General features: G+C 43.5%; 1 protein-coding gene across 2 annotated transcripts in view; it reads left to right on the top strand.

The window, feature by feature from the left end:
- stau2 (staufen double-stranded RNA binding protein 2) overlaps positions 1-24,690 on the top strand; it is an 87,921-nt gene that overhangs the window by 29,424 nt on the left and 33,807 nt on the right. For both annotated transcript variants that reach the window (XM_084340613.1, XM_084340612.1), the window contains exons 8-12: positions 4,963-5,175; positions 5,576-5,713; positions 10,048-10,176; positions 12,908-12,965; positions 19,730-20,091. In XM_084340613.1, coding sequence (XP_084196739.1) covers positions 4,963-5,175; positions 5,576-5,713; positions 10,048-10,176; positions 12,908-12,965; positions 19,730-20,091 — 900 coding nt within the window. The remainder of the gene's footprint in view (positions 1-4,962; positions 5,176-5,575; positions 5,714-10,047; positions 10,177-12,907; positions 12,966-19,729; positions 20,092-24,690) is intronic.

The raw sequence follows: 24,690 nt of genomic DNA, 5'->3' as shown, positions 1-24,690 counted from the left end.
TGCCCCGTGCTGCTACAATCTCCCTCTGGATGAGATGAGGGTTAACTGCCTTGCTCAAGCTTTTAGATTTTCCTAGGACGATTCCTCTGGACCTTACATGGAGTTTTACCATTTCTCTCTAACTTTTTCTAAATCCACAATGCCGTCTACTCTGTCCTTACATGACCTGCTTGATCCGTTCCCCTTGGCTTTCATCAAATCTCAGCTGACTCATCCAATATTCACTCCCTGATCGCCCGCCTCTTCTTCTACTGCACTCTGCAAGGTGCCAAAAACAAGGGAGGCTCAGTTTACTCTGCGTGCCCCCTCCCTTCCTCCACAGAATCCCTGCCTTCCACCTCTCCTACCATCACTCCCAAAAATCACACAGAGGGCTGTTGCGTGTTGAGGCTAGGGGGACAGGCGGATAGCGGTGAGAGGAAATAAGGGGCGAGGATAGAAGGGAAGGAGACTCCTCTCAGTCTGTTGACTTTGCTTGCTAATGAAAGTTTACACAACATTGGAAAAATTGATCGTCCAATCCTCCCCTTCTTTGTTCGCAAAATGTGTTCATCAGAGCATGACATGGCGATCCTTCCTGGAACTGCTATTAATAATTTCAGCCAGCTAAATCTGGATTGATGTGATTCATCAACTGACATGTCACTGTCAGCAATTACTTTCATTTTCAGTCCTTCCAAATTGGAAGCTGACAGCGGCGGTTTTTAGGAGCAGACCACAACCACATTCCTCAACTTCTTTCCTCTTCTGCTCACTGTCACTCTGGAGACTGGCTGTTCATTACTGCTGTCTGATGGGCAGTAAATCAGTAACCTCTCTCCACTTTGTCTTTCTTTCACTACCTATCTACAGTTGATATTCTTTGACGATTGCACAAGTTGTGATTCATGTTTGGCCTTTTCTGTGCTGTAAATGGATTTAAAGTGACTTTGGAGAGCGGACTGACAGATTTGTTCTCCTGTCAGTTGATTACATTTGTTCTCCCTTGTGCCTGTCAAACCAAACTGTCCGAAGGCCAGGCTGTGTTGAGGGAATTATCCTCTCGCTCTCATGGCATAACATACCATTCTCTCCCCCTCACACTCCTGACGGCTCTCCAGCAGATTCACTTTCATCCTCAATCAGTGCGTTGCATGTAATCTGCTCTCACACTGCCACTACACTGTGGCTCGAGACCAAGTGTAAATTACTGATGTCTCTGTGGGTCTTCTCTTGCCCACTGGGTCCATTACATTATAACTCATTAAACAAAGTTTGGCCTGCCGTGTCACATCCCCTTTACCGTGTCTTCTTTGATGCACCGAGAAGAAACGGCACACTCCCACACCCGCACTAACAGACGATCTCCTAAACTCACACACACATGCACCCTACACAAAACCAGAACGGTCATGTCTCATGTGAACGCCTTTCACAAGCGGCCATGTTTTCACATCGTCTCATCCCTGCCCTCACCGGGGCATGAAATTACCCGTGAGTCACCGCTTGCGAGTGTCTGCTTTCCCATCCCTCTGCAACGATGAGGGTCGCCGCCACCCTGAGAGCCAGTTGGCTCATTTAATCCCCCCGTCAGGCAATATCAAACAGATGTCAGCATCAAAGAGGAACCAATCTATAAATCACAGCTTGTGTGTTGGATCAGAGGCTCCCTTTCCAAGGAGGACACAAGAGAAGAGGGTCCGAGCCAAGAACCACCCATCTTACAAGAAGCAGCTTCCTTCAGGGCTTGTCCATCCACTGCTCGTCACAAAAGAGCCTTTCTTCCCTCTACCAGTCCCCGCCATTGTCCTACCCTGCTCCCATAGCCTCCTCTTCCAGAGTACCTGAGGTCTTGCATGCACGGATCCTCCCGACTGCTCAGGGTATTGATGTCACGATGAGAAGCCGAAGAGAAGGCCTCCCATGTTAGAGAAAAGATGAGATGAGGAGACAAGAGGGGAAGGGGATCGGGGGGGAATCAACATTGAATTACCGAGTGTTTCCTGCGTACAACCTGATCCTTGTAATCAGGTGGTAGACGGGTGTGTTTGTGTGTTTGTTTGCATGTATGTGTGTGTGGGTGTGCGTGTAAATGAATGGAAGTGCTGAAATCCCATCGGTGTTGCGCAGATCCCGTGTCGTCTGCCAGGAGACTGACTGCAGCTCGTCTGCCGCCGTCCCGCGCCAAGAGTGTGTGACATGAGTGCACAGACACACACTTGGTATCACACTCTTTGTTGACTACACCATATATCTATACAGGCCATGTTTTATTTTTCTGCCTCCTCTCAGTGACTGCATGTTCTCACTTTAGACAGCACAAGGGAATCTCATCAGTGCATCACTTCATCCAGTCCATCACTCATTCTACCGTATCCTTACAAGTGTTTAGGATGATCAGGAAGGAAAGCAGACAAGTTTAAAAGCCCAAAACCGAACAGCATTGATTTAGTAACAACAACGTGCACCGCACGACATCGCAGCAACCAAGTGCATTTACAAGTTTGTACAAAATAACGGCATTAGTAGGAACTGCAACATTAAATAGGAGAGGTTGCATCACAATCAGTGCGTTTACAGGACGGATGTAACACCAGAGAGCATCTCTCTCTGCAGAGCATGTCTGATTGACAGTTGATGGGAGGGGAAGAGGGAGGGCACATTATCCACTAGTTAATTGGTCATGGATGTTCTCATTCTCTTGGAAGGATACAAAATAAAAGTAGCCTATTAAATGTTAAGCTGTACCTGGGTGGCTCGCCCAAGTAAAACATGTGTGGGACACACTGAAGATACAGTTTTTAGATCATAATCTAAAAGTTTTGTTGGACGTTGCACAGCCCTATTCCTTTCAAGTTCACTTACTAACACATTATATGTTGATTGTTAACAAAAACCAGTGTAAAAGTGCAACATCTAATTCTGCCGTATTACACGGAGGTCTATGTTTCTTGACTGGGACCAGTAAATATCCGCTGGTTGCCTGACAGACAAACAGTGACATTAAACAGAGGTTTGTGGTCTAAATCAAACTAGGAACGTTGTGGTCACCCAACAGGATGCAAATATTTTTATTTCTCGGTCAGTTTACCATCTTGCTCAACCACATAAGCTGAATGGTTACACATGTTTAGAAGAGCCTGTGATGGACCCGGAGTGAGTGAGTGAGTGAGTGAGTGAGTGAGTGAGTGAGTACAGCTACAGAACTGAGGACAGCTGAAGAGGCTTCCCATCCTGCACATCAGACACGACTATTACCTCTTCATTCTGCTAATAGCTCGCCTTTTTTTGGCTCCAAGTGACATAATCTTAGCCGACCAGTGGCCGGCTACGTGTAGTGTCATCATCAACACCGTCGACACAAAGGAAAAGGGTCAAGAATGGGATGCATCTAGTCCCACTGAATGTTGTAATGCACAAGAAGCTGCCATGTTACATTTCCTTTTTCTGGTGATGAGCGAGACCAGAGCAGATCCCCTGGGTGGAAGTGTGTTTGGCTGTTGGAGCTTGGAGAGCTACATGTAGTGCTCCAAGGTTTCCCTACTTTGCACTCGTCCTTACGTATACTTAAAGTCATTGTGCAGGAATGCTGACAGGATAACAGGTACATTGACAGCAAACACGAGGCCAGTGTCAGCCATGTTAAGAAGAGTGTCCTGCAGTTAGTTGACTATGAAGAAATGTAAATATATCCGTATTGTTTTGCCTTTTGGCTTGAGCAATGATTTAAACCACTCCATGTACATTGTATGTTTCAGCAGTGATTGTTGTAGGAGTTAATGGCATCATTTTATAGTTTTTATGTCTGTTTTATCTGGTTGTTTATGCACCAGACCTGCATTGTCATTTTTCGTGTTTATTAAACAATACACAAGTTTGTCTGGGTAAAGTTATGTAGTAGAGAAGGAGGGGTGTGCACACGTTATCCTTTGTTCTCCTCAAGGTCTGGTATTAGTCTGTGTTGATGTGTGAAGCATTTGAGGAATGCTCAAGGTTCCGCTTATCAGTTTAATCTGTTTTATCGGTCGCTGGGTTCAAATTAACTGTTTCTTGATTGCATCTGATTGCTACAATTTGTGCTGTCTGCACCACAAATTGAGCTCAAATAAAGGAGAGCAGGAGCGAGAGAGAGAGAGAGAGAGAGAGAGAGAGAGAGGAGGGCGGGTTGGGGGGTTTGAGAAAGTACATTTACAGACAGCAGCTAGAGGGAGAGCGAGCGATGGAGAAAGTCAGTGAGCTATGAATCGAAAAAGGCGTCCGCATCAGCCAAACATGTACTGTTGGACTCAGTAAGTGTGTGAAACCTAATTCTTCCTCCAGCGTGTTTTCCTAAATAAGGTTGGGGAGAACCCCACCTGCTACACACACACACACATAAACACGCACTCACACACTGTTCTCGGACTTCACAGGAAGTAGATGTGATTGCAGAAGCATGACCTAACGCCAGCCGGTGTTTGTTTTAGGTCTCCCAGGTGACCAGAGGCTAGAGGAAGGAAACTGAGCCCTCAACACTAGAGACTGTCATCTAGGAACATGTTCCTCTTCATGTGTGTGCTTGGACGTCAGTCTGTGTGTGTGTGTGTGTGTGTGTGTGTGTGTGTGTGTGTGTGTGTGTGTGTGTGTGTGTGTGTGTGTGTGTGTGTGTGTGTGTGTGTGTGTGTGTGTGTGTGTGTGTGTGTGTGTGTGTGTGTGTGTGTGTGTGTGTGTGTGTGTTTTGTATATGAATAACACACACATATGGGTGGGTAGCGCTGTGACCATCGAGAACAGATGTTTCGGACCACCTGGTGTAGCTGTTTGCAGAGTACGCTGCACACACTCCCTCACACATATCATGCAAAAACGCTCAGTTTTCGGTCTTCTGTACTAATGTGTCTGTCCGTGCAACAGCCCTGGTATAAGACAAATGTAACTTGAAGTTTCATTTACAGTGCTTAAGTCTCTCATTTCCAACCTGTCCATCCTGTATCTTCCCCCCAGGTGTTAAAGGAGAGTGGCCCCCCGCACATGAAAAGCTTCCTGACCCGCGTCACCGTCGGGGAGTTCTCCGCTGAGGGCGAGGGCAACAGCAAGAAGCTCTCCAAGAAGCGTGCCGCTCTGTCCATTCTGCAGGACCTGAAGAAGCTGCCCTTCATCCCCGCCGTGGAGAAACCCAAGACGCACTACAAGAAACGCACCAAGACCATCCTCAAGGTATTGCAGATGGGCTCCGGGCGTAGAGACCCGACCTCAAGGCACCTTGGAGTCATCTTAGAGGTGTCACAATACGCTCAGCGTGGCAGACTTATTCATTGTCACCATTTTAATTATTTGACTGAAAACTTAGTAAAAGTTGACAGCGCCAGTGCCACTGACATTCAAAAAAATGTGTGAAATACGATATTGTGAGATTCTTTTCCGACTAATTTCCTGTGTCTTCCATATCTTCTTCATCTAACCATTGCAGATGACCAATTTCCTTTCACTCGTATGCAGTACTGTTGTATATTACTATCAGTAAAGCTCAGTAAACAGGTGCGGACGATTGTTATAATATGATAAAAGAATGCTATAATTCGAATTGACCATTGTGTGTCTCATCGTTTTGTCCCAGACGGGACCAGATTATGGCCAGGGCATGAACCCGATCAGCCGTCTGGCCCAGATCCAGCAGGCCAAGAAGGAGAAGGAGCCCGAATACCTGCTGCTCTCTGAAAGGGGGATGCCCCGACGCCGGGAGTTCATCATGCAGGTAAACAATGGTTTCTTTTGACGTTCTCCTCATTTTCTCATCATTGTCACTTTTCTTATTACATGTGCGCCGCTACAAGGAACAAACTTCATGAGATTTGTTGTAAATTTTAACTAATGCAGTCTAATCTAAATGAAGTGGGGAAGTGGGATTGTGATGGAGAAGGGTGAAAGGATGGGGATTATGTATGCAGAGGCGGAAGAGGAGCTTAACTATCACATGCTGAAGTTCACTCTCACATCGTGTCTACATACTGTAGCATGAGCAGCAGCAGAGCCGTCTGTCACTACGCAGGATGTGTTTAGGTGCAGAATTGAGTGTAGGTCACCAGCTGTTTGGCAACTCTCAAAGCCCAACACACATCACTGTAGTGATGGGAGTAAAATAGATACAACTCCTGTGTGAATATGCCGTAATGGACAAATCAAAGGATCAGTGAACATTCTTGAGAAGTGGAAGCTAAAGAGCAGGTATACTCCAGACTACAGGCTAAAAGCAAGCCAGTGGCAGAACAAGAAGAAACCTCCTTCTGTCTGGCCAAAGGCATCCAGCAGCAGCATTATATAACCTCTTTACACTAGAACACGAGTTTCTTAGTTTTCCCTCGGGACTCTTATCTAGTTTCCTATTTCAGTCATGTGTGTTGTCCCAGTTCAGTCGCGCATTCAACTAACAAACCTCATGTTGTAGTAGAAAGCCCGAGACGGTTGCTGTTCTTTCTGTTTACGATGTATGTATTCTCGTTTAGTTGACGTATTCCTTGTAATCTCTTGAGACTGAAGTACATCTAGTCCCAGAGACTTTAAGACTTTTACTCAAGAACTTCTCATATAGGTGACATTCCCTTTTACAAGTGGGATATTTAACATGATCTTTACTTTTATGACTTTTAGGAACTTTCTACATCACTGAGTATTAATGATGAGTGTCCAGGCAAATATCCACTTCGTGCTTTGCACTACTTATCAAAGCTCAACAATTTAAATTTAGCTCTGGACCACTCTTTATGGAGTAAATGATTTATAATTCAATTGGAAATTCTCCTCTGTGCTCTATTAGAGACTTGGACCTGCCTCCCTGCTCCTCTCTCATCCTCCCGGTTCCCTCTTGAAAAGTTCTGTTGGATATTCATTATTTTTATAGCGTGCATATTAAGCTCAGAATAGATGAACATCCGTCTTTATGGCCCGGTTTTCCCTGATTGAGCAGCCAACTGTTTTACACTACTAAATTGCCCTTTCAAGCTGTTTTCGAGTACAGAAAGCCCACTAACTGTCTTCTGGTACAGAAAGATATTAGAATGTGGTCTGTGTAGTCAGGAACTCGTATTCATTAACAGAATAAAATGTCAGCTCTTGCAACCTTTAACCCTTAACTTAGTTACGGAGGATTTGCTGTTTATCACTAATCCAGTAAACAGAACAGCGGGGACTTTGTATGGAGAGACTCTCATCAGATACCGCAGTTACAGTTTCGGAGTTGCTTGAAGTATTTGAGGTCATGCATAAAAAGAGCCACAACATTTCGAATAAACATGAAAACAAGTTATGAAATTTTGTCAACCCATTCGTTACAGTTGAGATCTGGCACTAGCGCATTCCTCTTGGTCTGCCTTTGGTTAGTTCTGCTTAGTTTTTAACTGAATCTGGCATTGCTTGACTATTTTTATCACAATGATGTTACAGTGTACAGCTTTACAATTAAAGCTGCCATGCTAGTGTTTTTAGTACACTCACATGCATGATAATAATACAGTTCATACAAAATTAGAGGGGGAAAAAAGGCTTCATTTGGAATTGGCAGTGTTGTCAAATGTGCCCAAGTCATACAAAGGTATCATTTTGTTAGACCCAATTGAATAGTACCTGAGTTAAAGTCTCAAAGTATCTGATATTAAACCTTTTTCCAATATCAAAAGTATTTTTTTGACAATAAATACACTTAAGTATCAAAAGTACAAATAAAATCTAGCGTATATTTAAATCAGTGTGGCGGTGTGTGATATCACTGGTTTCTTTTCCGATCCAATACAAAGTAAAACTGATACCAAAAGGATACTCTGTCCAAAAGCCTAATAAAACGTCATTCAATAGTTTTAACATTTCAGGGAACTCCTGTTGTTCGAACATCAGCACTAAATCTGAAGCCTAGACAGACATGAATCACTTTCCCTCAGTCAGTGACATCAATAAAAGTCACCAATGGCTTCATCCTCAGTCTCTCTGTATCTGGATAATGCCTGCCACTGCCTCTTCTTTAGCCTGTCGCTGTATAACTTCACCATATTCTGTATTGTGATTAAATCTCAGATGCTTAACAAGGTTTGTGATGTTGCCACGGTACGTCACAGTCCTCACTTACACATCACATACAGCGTCGCTGCTGTTCTGAGGACTAAAAGACTCTGCACGTGACAGCGGTTGCCGTCAGTCATCATCATTCACTCTCTGTCAGAGGCGCCTTACACATTTATAGAGCCGTAGTTCGCACATGACAGGTGGAAGAGGAAGTAGTTCCTGTCAACTGGGTATTATTTAGACTAAATTATGGTCATATCGCAGTTACTTTCTACTGTGTCCCTGTTGGTGGTATAATACACATTGACCCTAAATTTCTGAGGTTAGATATGAAGCTTTGAATATGAAAATCAATCCCAGAACAGAGGGATCAGATGTATATTGATGTTTCTGTATTGATCTGCACACTACCAGTTCTACTGTATGTTATGAGTTGACCGATTCTCAGCCTGGGCGATTGTAGGATTCGACATCCATCATGTTTCTGATTATTATTGGCATCAGTATCTTTTTATCCGATTGTGAAAAATAGATTATTTAAAAAAATGCACTGCTTTGGCTGTGACGCAGCTTGCAGTCTGAAAAGTAGCCAGTAATTAAAGCTACCAAATATATGTATTTAAGTATAAAGTGCAAAATGTGTGTGGAATTATTACAGTAAGTAGCAGAAATTGGAAATAGTCAAGTAAAATACAAATACCTCAAATTTGTACTTAAGTACATTCCATGGTGATTGCAGAAAAGCTGTGTTGATTGCCCAAAATATTTACAGCTGTGCAAAACTTGCAGGGATTGGCGATCTCAACATGGCAACTTCCTGAGGGATGTTTATTCGTGTTATTCGTAAACTGTTTATAGATTTTGTCTGCAGAGATTCAAAAATATGCAATATGTAACTCGGAAGGACTGTTGCACAACTTTTATTATAAGTGGCAATATGAAGATTTAGAAGTGGTTAATTAGTTTGTTCCTTCTCTTGGTTGTTGTTTCTTCTGTTTCCGTGTAAGTCCAGCCACGCTCAGCAGTCTGTTACGTGCATAGCACAGCTGCCGTAGTCCATCTTAATTTATGCGCAGCGTTTTAACTGCGCTTCTCTTTGTCTTCCTCTTCCTACTCGTCTTTCTGTGTCCGTCCCTCTCAGTCAAACTCTCGCTCTTTGTTTCTCTTTCCGTAATCCTCTTCTTTCATAAGAAGAACAGAGCTTCTCTTAGCATCGGGCAGTAATTCAGCCTCAAACCTATTCTCCATGCCTCTTTGATACACACATAAGGCCCTGCGAGTGTGTGTGCGTCTGTGTGTGTGTGTGTGTGTGTTTTCCTTTTGTGCAGTCCACTCACTCTTCTAAAATTTCCACATTGTTTCCCTCGGTAAGCAGCAGGGCTCAAATGAGTCTCTGTTTTCTCGTCTGTTTTTTCTGAACCCATCACGAGTTACAGGAAAAAGGCTCCAACGAGTTTTTACACATTTTTTACAAATGAGTGATTGTGTTTATTTTTAGCATTTTGGCGATTTATTGAGGCTTTGCTTCTTATTTTAAATTGTTGTTGCCCACTTGAAGCATTCAGACGAGCACTTAGTGAGCATGTCAGACTGCTTTGAGCGAGTGCACCGAGGCCTCGCTGTTCACAGGCTTTGGCTCCCAGAATGTTATTTGTAGAGTGTAATTGTCTGTTTGCATAACATAACGACGTCTGATATTCTCTTGGAAATATCTGCTTACATTCTGTGTAGACAGATTTAATGTTTTGGGATCACTGAAAAACAAACACTTCACTCGGAGGCCTTTTGTTGCGATGTAAAATCGCACGGCTGACTCGGCTCAAAGTGTTCTCGGCTGAAAGGGAACGAAAGTGTGACAGGAAGCGGGAAGTAGTGAGAAAAGTGTTTTCATTCAGTGATTCACTGTTAAATTATGTTAGTTTCTGTTCAGCCACAATATTCAACTTTGAATCTGAAAGTAATATAATTCTGGATGTCTTTAATCTCAAAGCTTTTCTGCGTCTTTCTGTGCACGCGTTTGCATCCGTGCACATGCAGGTGAAGGTGAATAATGAGGTTGCCACGGGAACAGGACCCAACAAGAAGGTGGCCAAGCGGAACGCGGCCGAGGCGATGCTCCTGCAGCTGGGATACAAGGCCTCCACAGTCCCTCAGAGCCCCACCGAGGTACGAACTCTACTTTCCCCTCCTGCTTACACAAACTTATATATTTCAAAGCCAGTTTATGTACATGTCAGAATCAGAATTGGCTTTATTGGCAGGGTATGCATGCACATACAAGGAATTTGAATCAGGTTTTGCATTACTCACAGTGTACTTAGATAGAAGATAGATTCAGTAACGTGTGAAGAAAGTAGGTGTATATACAGTATATTTAAAAACACCGATGGTCAACACCATAAAGAGTATACACCTGTACAGATCAACTGTTCTGTATGTTGTTGACATAAAGGTTTACTGAATAAATATGTATAAATGAGTTGGATGGATTATATGCATTATACTGCATGTCTGCCCCTCTGTTTATTTATTTTAGTGCTTGAGGTGTGGGCAGTTTGTATGTTTAGTGTGCTGTAAATGCTCTACTGAGGGAAATAAACTTGTGATCACAGGATTGCAGCTTACGTTTCTTTCATTTTCGATGAGGAACGAGCATAGTTATGCAAGGTGCACGGCCAGCGGAAACCGGCATACTGACACAGAACAAAAAAATGGTTGGAATAGACGATTTGAATATTATGTGATTCTTAATCCTCTTTGTTATTGAACTCTTTGGGTTTTGGACTGTTGGTCGGACAAAACATGCAGCTTGAAGACGTCGCCTTGGACATTGTTTAAACCACAAAATGATCAAATAGATCAATGAAATAAAGCTGAATAAGGCTCTAATATTAATTATTACACCTCTGAGGTATTTTAACATTAATTTATGTGACTCACAGTGTTAAATGTAAATCACAGTTGATGCATACCACACACTATAGAGGGACCATACAGTAAGTCTGCCACTGCAGGAGGTTTAAGCACCTGTGTTCCTACAATTGCAGAAACACGCACACACTGAGGTGTATATATAGGACGTCTTGCAATCAGTATTCCAGCCACGCTAGCAGCAGGGCAGCAGGCTACCTGTCCAGCTGTAAGCTGAAGGATTACATAAAGAAATTCTCTGCAGCGCTCCTTTTCTGTCTACATGCTATCTGATCTGGACGGCACCGAGCAGGATTCCATAAATACTGATTCTCAGATTTATCACGAGTTCCAGTGCTGCTGACCTGTTACGCAACCTGTTCGTCTCCTCTGAACCGAACGTGTTTTGCAAGCAACCATTGATCTCCATCATCTTTATTCACCTCATTGGCTTTTGAGCTCAGGGGAGCAGATTCAGATAGAGATGATGTTACATAACCAGGCTCTCTGCAAAATTCATCGCTCCCAAGACAGCTCATTAGTTAGATATGTGCTGCTGCATATATCTTATTCAGACAGCAATGCCATATAGCTAAAGGATGACACATTGCTCTTATCAGAATGACTGTGGACTCGTTTTCTCCAAAGACAACACAACCCAGTTTGCAGTCAATATTTCCCTTCATGGTGATACTTAAAAGTCAAGTCAATAATATGATAACAAACACGTAATAAACAAAAACATTTTTGTTTTTTTAAAAGAAGTTCATCATCGGTAGTTTATGCACACCTGAAGTTGTAGTGAGGAAAGATGGCCGATTCTTCTTCGATCCTTCTTTTCTCCTTTCTTCTTTTTTCTTTTCGTTCTTCTTCTTTTTCTTTATCTTCTTCTCATTCTCCTTCTCCTCCTCCTACTTTTCCTGCTTCTCCTCCTCCACCTCCTTCTTCCTCCTCTTCTTCTTACACCACCTGCTGTATTTAAAAGCATACATACTGTACTTTCTAAATCAATGAAAGTAATATTTATCAGGTAATATTTCACCCATTTGACAAATAGCAGATCATATGAATTTTTATAATATTAGATAATTAGGATATATATTGTGCATCCCTAATGGTTACCTCAAATACAAATTTAGTCTTTGAAAGTGTGGAAACACTCCAGTTGCATGTGTCGACAAGTTATCAAATTTCTTTTTGCGTCATTGCATGCTTTATATGTTAGCACTTTAAACTTACCATGTTATGATGTCTAAGGTGTCAGATTAATGAGAGCCTGCCGTACTGGAAATAAGCAGTCTCACTGTTTAAGCTGATTCCTGGCAAGAGGTGAGACCTTTTCTGGTAACACTCAAGGCCGAATATTTAGACAAAAGGGAGTTAGTGGCTGATAGATGGCTTTGCATTGGAAAACATCTCTATTAGACCTCTCACTAGATCCTCAGACGACCCCAAGCTCCGTGGAATGATTAGACGGTGTTTGTTAAGCTAAGGTTGTCTCTCTTTAGATCTCGCTCTTCCTTTCCTGTTTCCCTTTCTGTTGGGAGCTCTGTTGTGCGACATTCCCACCGTGGGATTGTGGGTGATCTGTGGAAAAAGTGTGAAGAGACTTGGGTGGGGGTTAAAACAAATGCAGCCTGGATTTGTTTACAGCCATGTCACACACATCAGAAATGATTTGTTTTTCAGTTTCACACACGTGTGTTTGTGGCTGTGTGTGTTTGTGCAGGCGGACACGCATACCACAGCAGAAGTACCGCATTGAATAGGAGCCTTTTTTACTTACCAAACACTGACAACCCCCCTAATTAAGTAGCTGGCCTAGACAGACACTAGGCTCCTTAAGCATCCCCTCCTGTGAGCGTTCGTCTCTTTGTGGCCCAAACAGTAGGAAGGAACTCGTCTGACATGCGTGAAGAAGCTGTCTGTTCAAGAATCTACATCTCTCTTACCTCCCCCTTCTCTCCTTCTCTCCGCATCACTACAGATGGACAACAAAGGCTGGAACGGACAAAAGGCGTCATTTACCGAAGCGACAAGTAACAGTGAGTATCGGCACGTCTCCCCGTGTCTCTTTCCATTTCCTTCTCCTCCTCCTCTCCGGCTCTCCATCGCTCCCTCCATCCCGCAGGTGGTTTTAGCTGCCGAGATGGCCCGGCGTTTAATCTCTGTGACTGGTCAATGGGCTTCTGACTGTCAGCTTAATCGGCCGTGCGTCCTCGTGGGGAGCCTGCGAATTCAGGCTCATTCACACAGGCTTACAGGGCCGGCACACTGAGGCCCTCCGGGGAGTCCCCCCACTGCCTTCCTGTGCAGGAAAAAACGTAGCCTTTCACTCAGGATTAACACACAAGAACACTGGAGCGCCCATGCACACACACATACCCATAATCCTGCACACACAAAGACGCAAAATGGTGTGGCAGGTTATATGATGATAAGATATAAGGATATATATGAAGCAAGATATATCTCATGTAGCTGTATGTCTCTTTTAAATGAAGCATGCCTACATTGGCATCCAACCACGACTGGTCCTTGGACCACTGTTGCTTCGATTTGGTGTCCGTAGTATACAACTTTTGTTTATTCTCCTGTGGATAAGTCAAAACAAGCTACACTAGCACGGTTTTTAAAAATTGAGCTCGTAAGCCGTTTTAGTTGTTCCTTTGTCACGATTAAGTGGTTAGTGTTCTAGACCAGCACAATGTTTGTGTTGGTCTGGAAACAGTTCTCCTGGTCGAGAGCCAGAGTATGCACTGGCTTCAGACCAGCACCTGAACTGACTTGATTGAAAGGGTAATTTGACATTTTAAAACATTTAAAATTTTTGCAGCCCAGACTATCCACCCTCTCTGGAGGTTTTCAGTCAGTCAGTCAGTCAGTCAGTCAGTCAGTCCACCAGTCAGGCCCATACTTGAATATCTGGACAACTATTGTTTGGATCGCCATGGAATTTGGTGCAGATGTTCATGATCCCCAGAGGATGGATGTTATTGATTTTGATGATACCCTGACTTTTCCCCTACCTTTTGGGTTTTGGTAAAACATCTCAACAACTCTTTGATGAATTGCCGTGAAAAATTGCTGCGGTTATTCATTCCACTCTCAGCATGGACTGTAATAACTAAGGTCATTCCCTACAGGCATGAATGTACTGTGTGCTTATGTTGTGTTCCAGACAACTAGAAAATTTCCAACCTCCGACCACAAAAAGTAAAATCTGTGTTCAGTTTTGGTGTCGTTCACTGGAACGCCTCAAAGGTCGGAAGTTGGACATTTCAACTGGGAAATCCCAATCCCCAACATTGACTGGAACACAGCATAAGTGCCAGTTAGCAAATATTAGAGTGTGCACACGCTAAACGAAGATGGTAAACGTGGTTAACATTACACCAGCTAAACATCAGCATGTTAACATTGTCATTGTGAGCTTCGTAGCATGCTGAAGCTAGTTTAGATTACAGCCTTGCATTCCTTTTTATCGCTGACAAATGTTGCTATAGCTTCAGGTAATGCAGCTACAGTGTATAAGATCCCCACTTGCTGAAGCTGACAGCAACTTGTTTACTTAACAGCCATCTGTTCATGTGTCTCTGTCAGAGGTGAAACCAGATGCAGTCATGAAAAGACAGCCTCCTCAGTCATCATCTCATTTTGAAAAAAAACAAATCTCTACTTATGTACTTTCTAAACTGTAGACAAACATCAAATAGTTTCATGACAGGATTTATAGTATGTATGAACTTACATGGGAATGTGATGGCCTTATGGGACGCTTCATTTATAGAGGGGGATAGGTCTCATAACTTAAAAGCATAAGGATGCAATTTTGTAGGAAACAGCTGCTCTCTATCAGCTGTATCTGTTGTCAAGTTGGCCGTCTTGTCTGTAATCAAAATAAAAACAATAAAAAAAGCCATCTTCTCACCAAAGTCAAACATTATTTCAAGACTTGACATCTATTTTCAGTGTCTGGTCTCCAGAGTCAAGAAGCAATGTTATTTTTCCATTTACTCCACATGGTGTGGGAGTTATTAGTTAATATTTATTACAGGTGTAAAAAATGCAAAACTTCATCGTCATGGCGTTGCTTAAGCTGATTTACGTGCATCGTAATATCTGAGCGTGATTTGTTGTGATGGCCCAGCTCGATAAAAGGACGCGCTGCAAGCAGTCTCGCTCTGGATGCCAGCAAAGTAAATGCCAGCAGCTTGAGAAAGAGCAGTTTCTGGGACAAATGAACAGTGTGTGAGTTGTGGAGCAGCAGAGTGGAAAACAAACAGATAGCCTTATTAGATCCGAATGTGCTGTCGTCACTCGGCCCTAATGGAGGCTTTTGGCAGGGCTGAGGTGCTCTGACATTGGGTATCCAGCTTCAGTCCGGAGAGGAGAATGACTGTGATGTTTCAGCTCTCTCATGTTGAAAAGTACAAAACAGATTGGTAAGACTAATCACTCACTTTTGTGTTTGCTCATTGCTGGTTCAGATGAGATCTGAGCCCTTGCCACAACTTATATAGCTCTCACATGTGTGATTTAGTCCAATTTTCTGAAAGATATATCATCTAAATGATGTTTACAGATAAATGATTGTTCTCTCGGATAAACTATTTTGGTGGTTGTGGTTTCTATGGTAGCTCGAGCTCCAGGAGTTGCCCAATACCTCCAGAGCAGAGCCCCCTGGGAAACAAAGTCTATTCCTATTGTTGGCTTGGAGTGTGCCTTTGGTCCGGTGCCATTCCCACTCATAGTTTATCTCACACTCAGCGTGAGGCTTAACTATCTGCTAATTACCTCTTTAAAGTTGCCCAAACCACACAACACTCACACGACGCTAATGTCTGAATAATGTTTATTGCATAAACACCATTTACAACTCATTCAAACAGATACAGCTGGTCTCAGTTTTCTGTGTGTCTGCAAATACTGAATGGAAGATGTTTCGGGTTTGTCCGTTGTTTTGATTGACGATGCAGTTTATTGAATAGAAGTGGAAATAACTAAATCGGCTTTCAGAACTCAGTAAAAGCTCTCTGGCTTCAGAGTTATTGGTACATCTTTTATGTGATAAAACATGTAGTTTCTGCTAAATTGTGTATTTTTTTTAGAGAAGAAAATAGTTGTTTGTCTCGAGTCATTATTGTGCAATCAAAGTTTAAAGCTAATTCCTCCTCCTTGTTGATGTTTTCACAGTCAGCTCTTGACAGACTTTACAAGTGTTTAAAATACTGAAGCTGTTACACAGCTAAGTTCCTTTTCCCTATTAAAAACATTTTACAGGGATTTTAAAGTTCAAGTGAACACCAGCTGACGGTCCTGTTTTTGCTGACCTTGTGTGGATTAACTTCTCACCTCGCTGCAGTGCTGTAGACAGTACTCCTTTTTTGGTACTCCGTTTTGGTACACTGCAACATCATTGTTGGCTTCGGTTACAGATGCAGCAGATTCAGATTAAGGTATCCAGGTATTATTTAATAACTTTACAGTTCTAAACCTCAAGATTTCAGATTACTAACCACCGTGCCACTGTTCCACCATGCCATCATTCAACACCACAACTGCTAGCTAGCTGGCTTTGTCCATGGTAACCAAGGAAGCATTTGACTGAATATCACTGGTTAACATGAAAACTTAAACTGAAACACCAGCTGTGTAGCAGTGCTCTTGCGTTACTAAAGTCTGAGCCTTGCAGCCTCTAATTTGAGTAAAGATTCAACAACTTGGTTTCTTGTTTTCCCCTCAAATGATATGAATCAAAGTTTACTCACCGCTAGCCTACTTCATTCACTGAAACCCTGCTATTCATGCTCAAACCCAATTGGCTCAAAGAACGTCTGATTAAACCAAGTCAATGTATCAAACCTGCCCCACAGTAGATAAACAGTTGTGATTGGTTGGTCACAATCAGTCTGAATAGGAGGGGGCGGACACATCTGCCAGAGCAAATGTAACATGAATTTGCAGATTCATCTAGTTTCCAGGCTACTATTGTTAAAGAAACAATGAAGAGATTTTATTTAATTCAATGGGCGCCTTCTTGTAGTCTGGTATCCAGTTGTTATAATACATCCATGATTTGTTTACAGTGCGCCTCAACAAATCGTGGGCTGAGAGGATTCATATCGTCACATTGTCAACATCGCCCATGATTGAATTTTGTCTTTTGCTTTATGGGAATTGCGCGCATCCATCGGCTTTTGTCTTATGTTTATTGTGAATCTCTTGCGCCTGGGTTTGTAATTTAAATCCTGTGCGGGAAAGGCGGACCCGTCAGTAACAGCAAAAAAACAACAACAAAGAATCGCCTACAGGATGCAATGAATAATGTCTTTTTCTGAAAAAAAAAAATCATTACAATGGTGTGGTAAATTAACATCCAGAAACTGGGTTAGTCGTGTCACAGTGGCCGGTTATACAAGAGCTAATGTACCCACTGTTCTCTACAATGCTGTCGTCAGCCAGCTTTACTCTACATAAAAGAGCATCGCTGCATTATCTGCATTACGTAAGGCAAAGTGGAAGAAAATAGGTAAATGTGTCACAGGCTGTTCACTCATGGCTCTGTCCTTCCTTTCCTGCTCTTCCACATAAAACACGCACACCCCTCAAGCACCCACAGACACTCATTGTATCTGTGTATGTGTGTGTGTATTGAAGTCCTGTCCTTTGCCCTGTGTGAGCCGTGGGATGCAGTGCTACAACAAACAGGGTGGCTTAGAAGACAGGAAGGGAGTGTAGAGAGAAAGAAGAAAAAGAAGTAAGAAGAGAGTGATTTTTCTCCCTTCTATTCCCATGGGTATTGCAGCAGGGCTTTTCACTCGAATTGCCACATTTCATTTCCTGCTGTGCATATTTGTGTGTGCGTGAATGTGTGTCTGTGCGTTGTGTGCATTTGCGAGCTATGTGAGGGTCTTGCTCCACCGTGGTGATTTATAGCGGCGGGCTCCGGCCCTATCTGTTTTCGATCAGTCTCATGCTTGGCTCTGGCTTCCCTCCAGCGCTCCCCTGGCCCACCGGACGCCGAGTCTGGGTGGGACCCCTCCAAAACTGCCTGGAACCAGCACCACAAACACACACTCTCCCTTTCGCTATTTCAATCCCCACTCCTCAGCCCTCACTCTTCTCCCCTCTCCAACGTGTTCCCACTTCATGTACACAGTTTCACAATCCCTACCCGACATCCTCACGCACAAACACACTCCGTCACTCATACTTACTCGCTCTCTCTCTCCTCCGTCCCCCCTTTTCTGTTGCTGTCACGCTCTCGCTTGCCATCAGCTGACACCGGCTTGAAGCACTCAATCACATGCAAACATGCAAACATCCTCACAGGCACGCCCACACACACTTCGGCGGACAAATCACACACACTCGCATGGATCGCGTTCACTGCCTTTTCCCAGCCCCCACCACCACCACCACCAGTATTCTGTGTCCACAGCTGATGTCATGTTGGCTAACACCTTTCATTTTTTGTGATAGATTCCGAATGCACAGGCCTGCGAGTTTTACTTGCGTAAATTCAAATTAAAGTTGTCATCATGATTGGGAGGAGGGGGGGAAAAATCTGAGCAGTTGTGTCATTGCTGGCATGGGGCAGTTTGTTGTAGTATGAGTAATAAGTCCTGGATTTCATTGCCGTTTCCTTCGGCTTCTCTGCTCTTCTGGAAAGGAACGCAAACTTCATTGTTCATAATGGGAAATACTGTCTGCAGGTTCCCAGAAACCTTAGACCGAGTGTCTGTCTTTGTATGTGTGTATCTATGTGTGATGGTAATGTTAACTCAAACAGGAAGTGGCCTGTCAGTCATGCGCTCACTCCAGCGCTTTCTCCCAGCTGTTGGTCCATACGCACACACAAACAAGCACACACAGACGAAAGCCCTGACACACACACGCACACACAGCTGGTCTTCCTGTCTCTGGTGACCTTGGCTGGGCTTCGGAGGCTCCGCATGGTTTTCACATCCACTCATCTCCACCTCGCCTTCCATCTGAACTGGTTCCCAGCTCATCTCTCTTTATCCTTTCTCTCCCTTCGTCTTCCTTCACATCTCATTTTCTTTCCTCTCACTTTCACCTCAACCGCAAAGTGATGAAAGAATTGATCCTAAACCGGTCAGTGTTTCCCGCTTCCACCTGTCACGACAATTTCGGGACAGTGATGTCAGAGCGAAGGAAGCCAGCATAAACGACTGAGATTTGTCCAAGTGGTCTGGATCGGAACACAGTCTTGGAGCGCTGTTGCGCTCAGCTGGACCGAAAAGTTGGTCAGAGGTGCCTCGGATCCAAATGGCTCCCTTCGTTTCCCAGAGCCACCGAAATATTCCCACAAGAACCTTGATCTGAGACCCAACCTGCTTCCGAGATTCTCTTGGGCCTGCGTTTCAAAGTGAAACAGGATGCCGCTTAGCTGACAGCGCTGTTTCCCATCAATGATGAAGTCATAGCGGCTCTGTTGATATTGGTAGATGCTCCGTTTGTGTCTGTGTGTTTGTGTTTGAGGAAGAGAAAGAGAGAGGCTGTGTGTCTGTTTCCCAGCAGACACTTTGATAGTGCTCGGAGGTGCCAAACCACATGAAACTGTCATCTACGTTCAGTGATGGAATGCCAGTTTGGGAGCCAGCGCACACGCTTGTGACACACACAAACACTCACACACATGCACGCACACACGCACATACCCACCCTGGCATTGTTGGGTAGTGAGAGACGGAGGAATGTGTCTGCAAATCATTTCAGTGGTCAATAATGAGAATCATAACAACCCCTTTTTCTCTCTTCTCTCTTCCTTGAACCACTCCAGCCCAGAAGGGTCTGCTCCACCTCAGCCCCGACGTCTACCAGGAGATGGAGGCCAGCAGGAAGCAGGGGGGCAACGCTCAGGGCCCCGGCGGCAGCAGTGGTGGCTCCGTCAACTACATGGCATCCAAAGACATGGGGCCCTGCTCCGCACCGTTGCCCCCAGGACACCCTCCGTACTACAGCGGCTCAGCCCCCTCTCCCAGCCCGACCGCTACAATGGCCAGGGAGCTGCTGCTTAACGGTCAGTCACCCACAGCTGACGCCTCCCTGACCATGAAGGGGAAGAACCCGGCCCTCGCCTGCGGCGTCTCGGTGCAGCCTGCACAACAGCTGGACTACCTGGCTCGCATCCAGGGCTTCCAGGTAAGACACTTGAAGGGTGTATTTATATTCAGAAAAAGGTCTAAAATTTATACATTTAATGGAAATTCCAGTATCATACAACCTGACCCCTGCTTCTTTAGTTTTTGCCAATATTTCCTACTGGTAAGAAGTAAACTGCTGAGAATTGGAAATGTATTTATCCTTATTTTCTTGTCTCTGCTGATTTGAAGTGGATATGTTAGTGAGAGTGGTGTGAGAAAAGTGGTGCTTTATCATAACAATGGTTTATATATCCCCTTATATTTATATATCCTGAGTCTTCTGGTTTCCTTTTGTCAATGAAGGATACAGACTACTGCTACCTGGTGCTATGGAAAAGTATTTCATCTCATGCAGGAGCAGAATGTACGAGCAAGCCTGACGTCTGCTGTAGTATTTGTGTCTGTTTGGTGTGTCTGGGCCTAGTGGCAGCGTTTCCCCCAATGGTACTGTAAGCAAAGGTATAAAAGGTGCATAATGTAAAAAAAATTAAGTTTAAACCTCTCAAAAATGAAGTAAAAAGTTAAACAGTGCTGACATTATGTCAAAGATGATTTTGTACTGTGTTGCAGCGATATCTATTGATGTTAGCATGCTAGCCAGATAGCCCTTGTCCACTGTGTAACCCTGATTTAAACAAAACAGGGAGCCAGTTATTACGATATGAAACAAACTTAGCCATTTCAGATCTCAGCAATATACTCACAAATGTAATCTTAAGTTACTAATAATGTTATGATAACTGGAAGAGAATTGATAGAAAATTAAGAAGGTGAGACTTTAGTTGTAGTAAATCAGAATTTTCCTGTAAGGTCGTTGGTGTATGTTTGTATGGCGGTGCTTTGTTTCCTCTGGTATCCTGTCGAGGACGCCTCCCTGCTGATAGGCATGCAATTGTTTCAGATTTCACATTTATTTCATTTGTGGAATGTGGGCTTGTATTTCATTTTAACTGCCATCAATTAGGTAATAAAAGTCATAATTTAAACTTGGTTAAAGTATGAGACACCCTGCGGTACAGTAAGCACACACGCTAAAGTGACAGCACAGATGTTAGCGTGACCATGCATAAATATAACCACACATACACGCTTGCACACACACTTTCCTGTCCTTATTCTTCCCCCTCTTGGCCATTGCTGTAAATAAGAATGTCCCGCTCAACCTGTGTGGTTATAAAGCAGAAAACACACACACACGCACGCACATCACTTCAGACCTCTCCACATAAGAGATGCAGGCTTTTTGTATTTAAAACGTGTGCTTGAAAAACCCTTTCCAAGAAGAAGAGTGCGCTGAAAGTGGTGCTCGAACAGAACAAGTGGCCTCGTGTGGAGTCTCGGTAACACACTATCCGCTTTCTGTCTCTCACTGTGGACACTATTGGCAGGCTATGGATTTAGAGCTGGAACTAAACCTCACAGGTGCTTCTGACATTACCAGACTGGACACACACACAGCGCAGAAACACACACTCGCTGTTAGCACTCTGAGGACTGCCCAGTGTCTTTTTTTAATCAGTGCCGGCTGATCTGCGGTACATACCATGCCACTGATACCAGCGCCTGTTCATTTAAGCTGCAGATGCTTTTTATCAGTTTGAGCGAAAACATTTTATCTTAACCTGCTGAGGGTTCCTTTGAAAGGCCTTTGTTATTGCTCTGAGCCTTCCTGTGTGTGTGTAACCTGAGAGAGCTCTGCTGCCTGGCCAAGCCCAAACACACTTGTACGTATGCGCGCACACTCACACACACACACATGCACACACAGCAGGTTCTGTTTAGTGGTAATGGAAGAGTTGGGCTAAGCCCGTGTGTGAAGTTTAAGTCCTTGTCGTTCTCATAGTGTACAAACCATATCGCATAAATATGAGTGAATTCACTGTCTGTGCGTCTTCTGCATACATTTATCCGAGTGAACACACACACAAGCACTACACGCATATTTCCGCATGTGTGTGTGTTTCTTTAGCAAGGAAATCAGGCTGTAATTGAGACGTTCAGACAATATGTGTTCTATTGAGGGAATGTTTCATATCATGTGGGTTTGTAATGAGAACCTCTGGTCGCCTACAAAGCCATGTTAGGCAGACCTTTTAAGGCTTATGTATTCTTATGTGTTTTCGTGGGCTAAACCACCACAGATTTCTAGTGTTTTTGCCAAAAAATGCACTTGTCTGCTTTTCCACTGCGCACGTCATGCGCCGCTTTGTGTCGAGCCGGCCACACTCGGCAACAAATGAGCGCTAACGACCGCCGTAAGTAATTTTTTAAAAGTAATTTGATAATAATCTCCTTGTCTGATTGGTAACTTTGTTTTTGTAATGTAATTATGTTATCCAAGTGAGCGGATTACATTGACCAGCCAACACTGGATTAAAGCAGCTAAGTAAGCACTGAAGACATTCTCATAGTGTCTGTTTCATCCATGCAGCTCCACAGACAAAGGCCCGGGCCTACCTGCTAAGCCCTTCTTTTGATTTGATTGGAAAATAGCCTCTGGTGGAAGCTCTGACTGGATAAGCAACAGTGTGTTGTACTCGTGCCAGCTTGGAGAAAGGATGCTGGCACTTACTCTGGCGTATTTGTATGTATGTGTGCGTGTGTGTATTTCCTATTAATTTGGCTGGCGTGTTGTTGGCACGGCGGGTATGTGCGCTGGAAGTAGGGCAGAAACAAAGAAGCGGGAGGTAATAGACAACACATGGACCAAGGATGAAGTACTGAGTAAGAGCCACATAACAGATTCGCCCTTTTTATTCTTTTTCCCGTCATTTCTGTCTTTGCCGTCTTTCATCATCTCATCTTCGTCCGATCGCTTCCTCTTTTCTTATTTCTTCCTCTTTGCTTCCACAAAACTCTGTAATTTTCTCTCGCCATTTGAAGAAGTTGAAGGGTTTGACCCCGGCATTGCAGTCACCACATGCCCATTTATTCTGCCATCACATTACTTAATAGAGTCACCGCTTCACATTATTAACTATGACTTCCCTTTTAGGCGAGGGGCAGATTTTTATATAGAAGATCAACGATTGATGGAAATGTAATGATTTTTTTGCCCATGATACACACCTGGACTGAGACAAGTCCGTCACTTCAGAGCTGATTTATTCCCTCTCATCCCTTCACAGGTGGTCTGCATGCACGTTATGTTTTCCAACCTGCTTGGTTCTTGGAAGACTGGAGTGTTTATCAGAGCCGCTCTCTCTGTTTGTCCGTGTCTGAATGCGAACCGGCAAAGTGATTCAGTGGATGAGCGAGTTAATGAAGAAGAGGGGAGTGAAAAGGGGCAGAGAGAGAAAGGAAGTGTGGATGAAAGACCTCGTGTGTGTGTGTGTGTGTGTCTGTGTGTGTGTGTGTGTGTGCGTGTGTGTGTGAGAAACAGAGATCACATGCTGCTTTTATTTGTGGACCAATACTGAGAATGATTTTAAGGACAACGATAATCTTAGTTTATCTTTGGTTCTCTTTGTGAGTCATAGTTTTCTTTTTAAACCAGATTTATGATTTGGATGAGTGGACCTAATTTGTTTACATCCACAACTTGAGTAATAAAACATGCTTTCATCCGAAGTGACACGCAGTGTTTGGTTCAGCTCCACGGGCGTGAAAACCCACATTTTAAAATGAGACTATGTAACTTTTGCTGAACAGCAGTCACTGTGGCTACAAGTTAATGCGCTTTGCTTTGCAATTAGCATTAACGCTAAATTGTGTTATACCCCTTTCACACTGAACATCTGGCTTTTGTCTTCAATGGGAAATGGTACAATGCTATGACGCACACTGAAGTTAAGGACGTTGGCGCGTAGATTGTTTTCCATTTGTCTCCGTTAAAGCAGCACTCGAACATTGTGCAGTCAGCACGTTTTGAAGAGAGACTGAAGTAAAAAAGATATAAAAAAAGTAATTGTCAGTGGCCTCCATGTTGCTTCCTACTCTACCCTGAAGATTAGAGCACGTTCCTGACGTCAAATGTAATACACCAGAAGAAAAAACAGAAAGGCAAACTTGTCTCCTGGCAATTAGATAGAAGTCAATGGCGTATTTATCGGGTTTACCTGTGTGAATAGATAGATGGATTACATCTATTACATTTTGGCACTTGTGCAGCGAGACAAAGAAACACTGAACTTGGTTTTTGATTACCATTCGTGAGGTAGCTAACGTAACGCTACATAAACAGAAGCTTACAACACGTAGGGTGATAAAAACAGTCAGGCTGATCTGCTCCCACAAATGGGCTTTTCTGTCTCAGTTATGATGTTTCTGGCCCTAAACACACGAGGAATGAGATGCTTTTGTCAGGTCTGATGAATAATAACAATAAAATGAACACAACAGAACGTTCAGGGTGCTAACGTTAACCTCTAATGCTAAAATATCCAGCCTCCTCATCTTACCTGTGTCTAAACCTAATTATATTTTGCAAAAAAGCAGAAGTACATTATAAATATTGATAATATCCTATCTTTTTTCAAAAGTTACGTAGTCTCACTTTAAATCACGTCTGCTATGACGACAATTCAATTTGACATTTAGACAGCATGTGGTCACCCTGCCTCCTGGTTTTACTGTACATATATTAGATGACCCTTGT

The sequence above is a fragment of the Pagrus pagrus genome (genome assembly GCF_965226575.1).
Source record: "Pagrus pagrus genome assembly, chromosome: 20".
NCBI classification, from domain to species: domain Eukaryota; kingdom Metazoa; phylum Chordata; class Actinopteri; order Spariformes; family Sparidae; genus Pagrus; species Pagrus pagrus.
The sequence above is the reverse complement of the archived record's forward strand: the minus strand, read 5'-3'. Positions and strand labels throughout refer to the sequence as shown.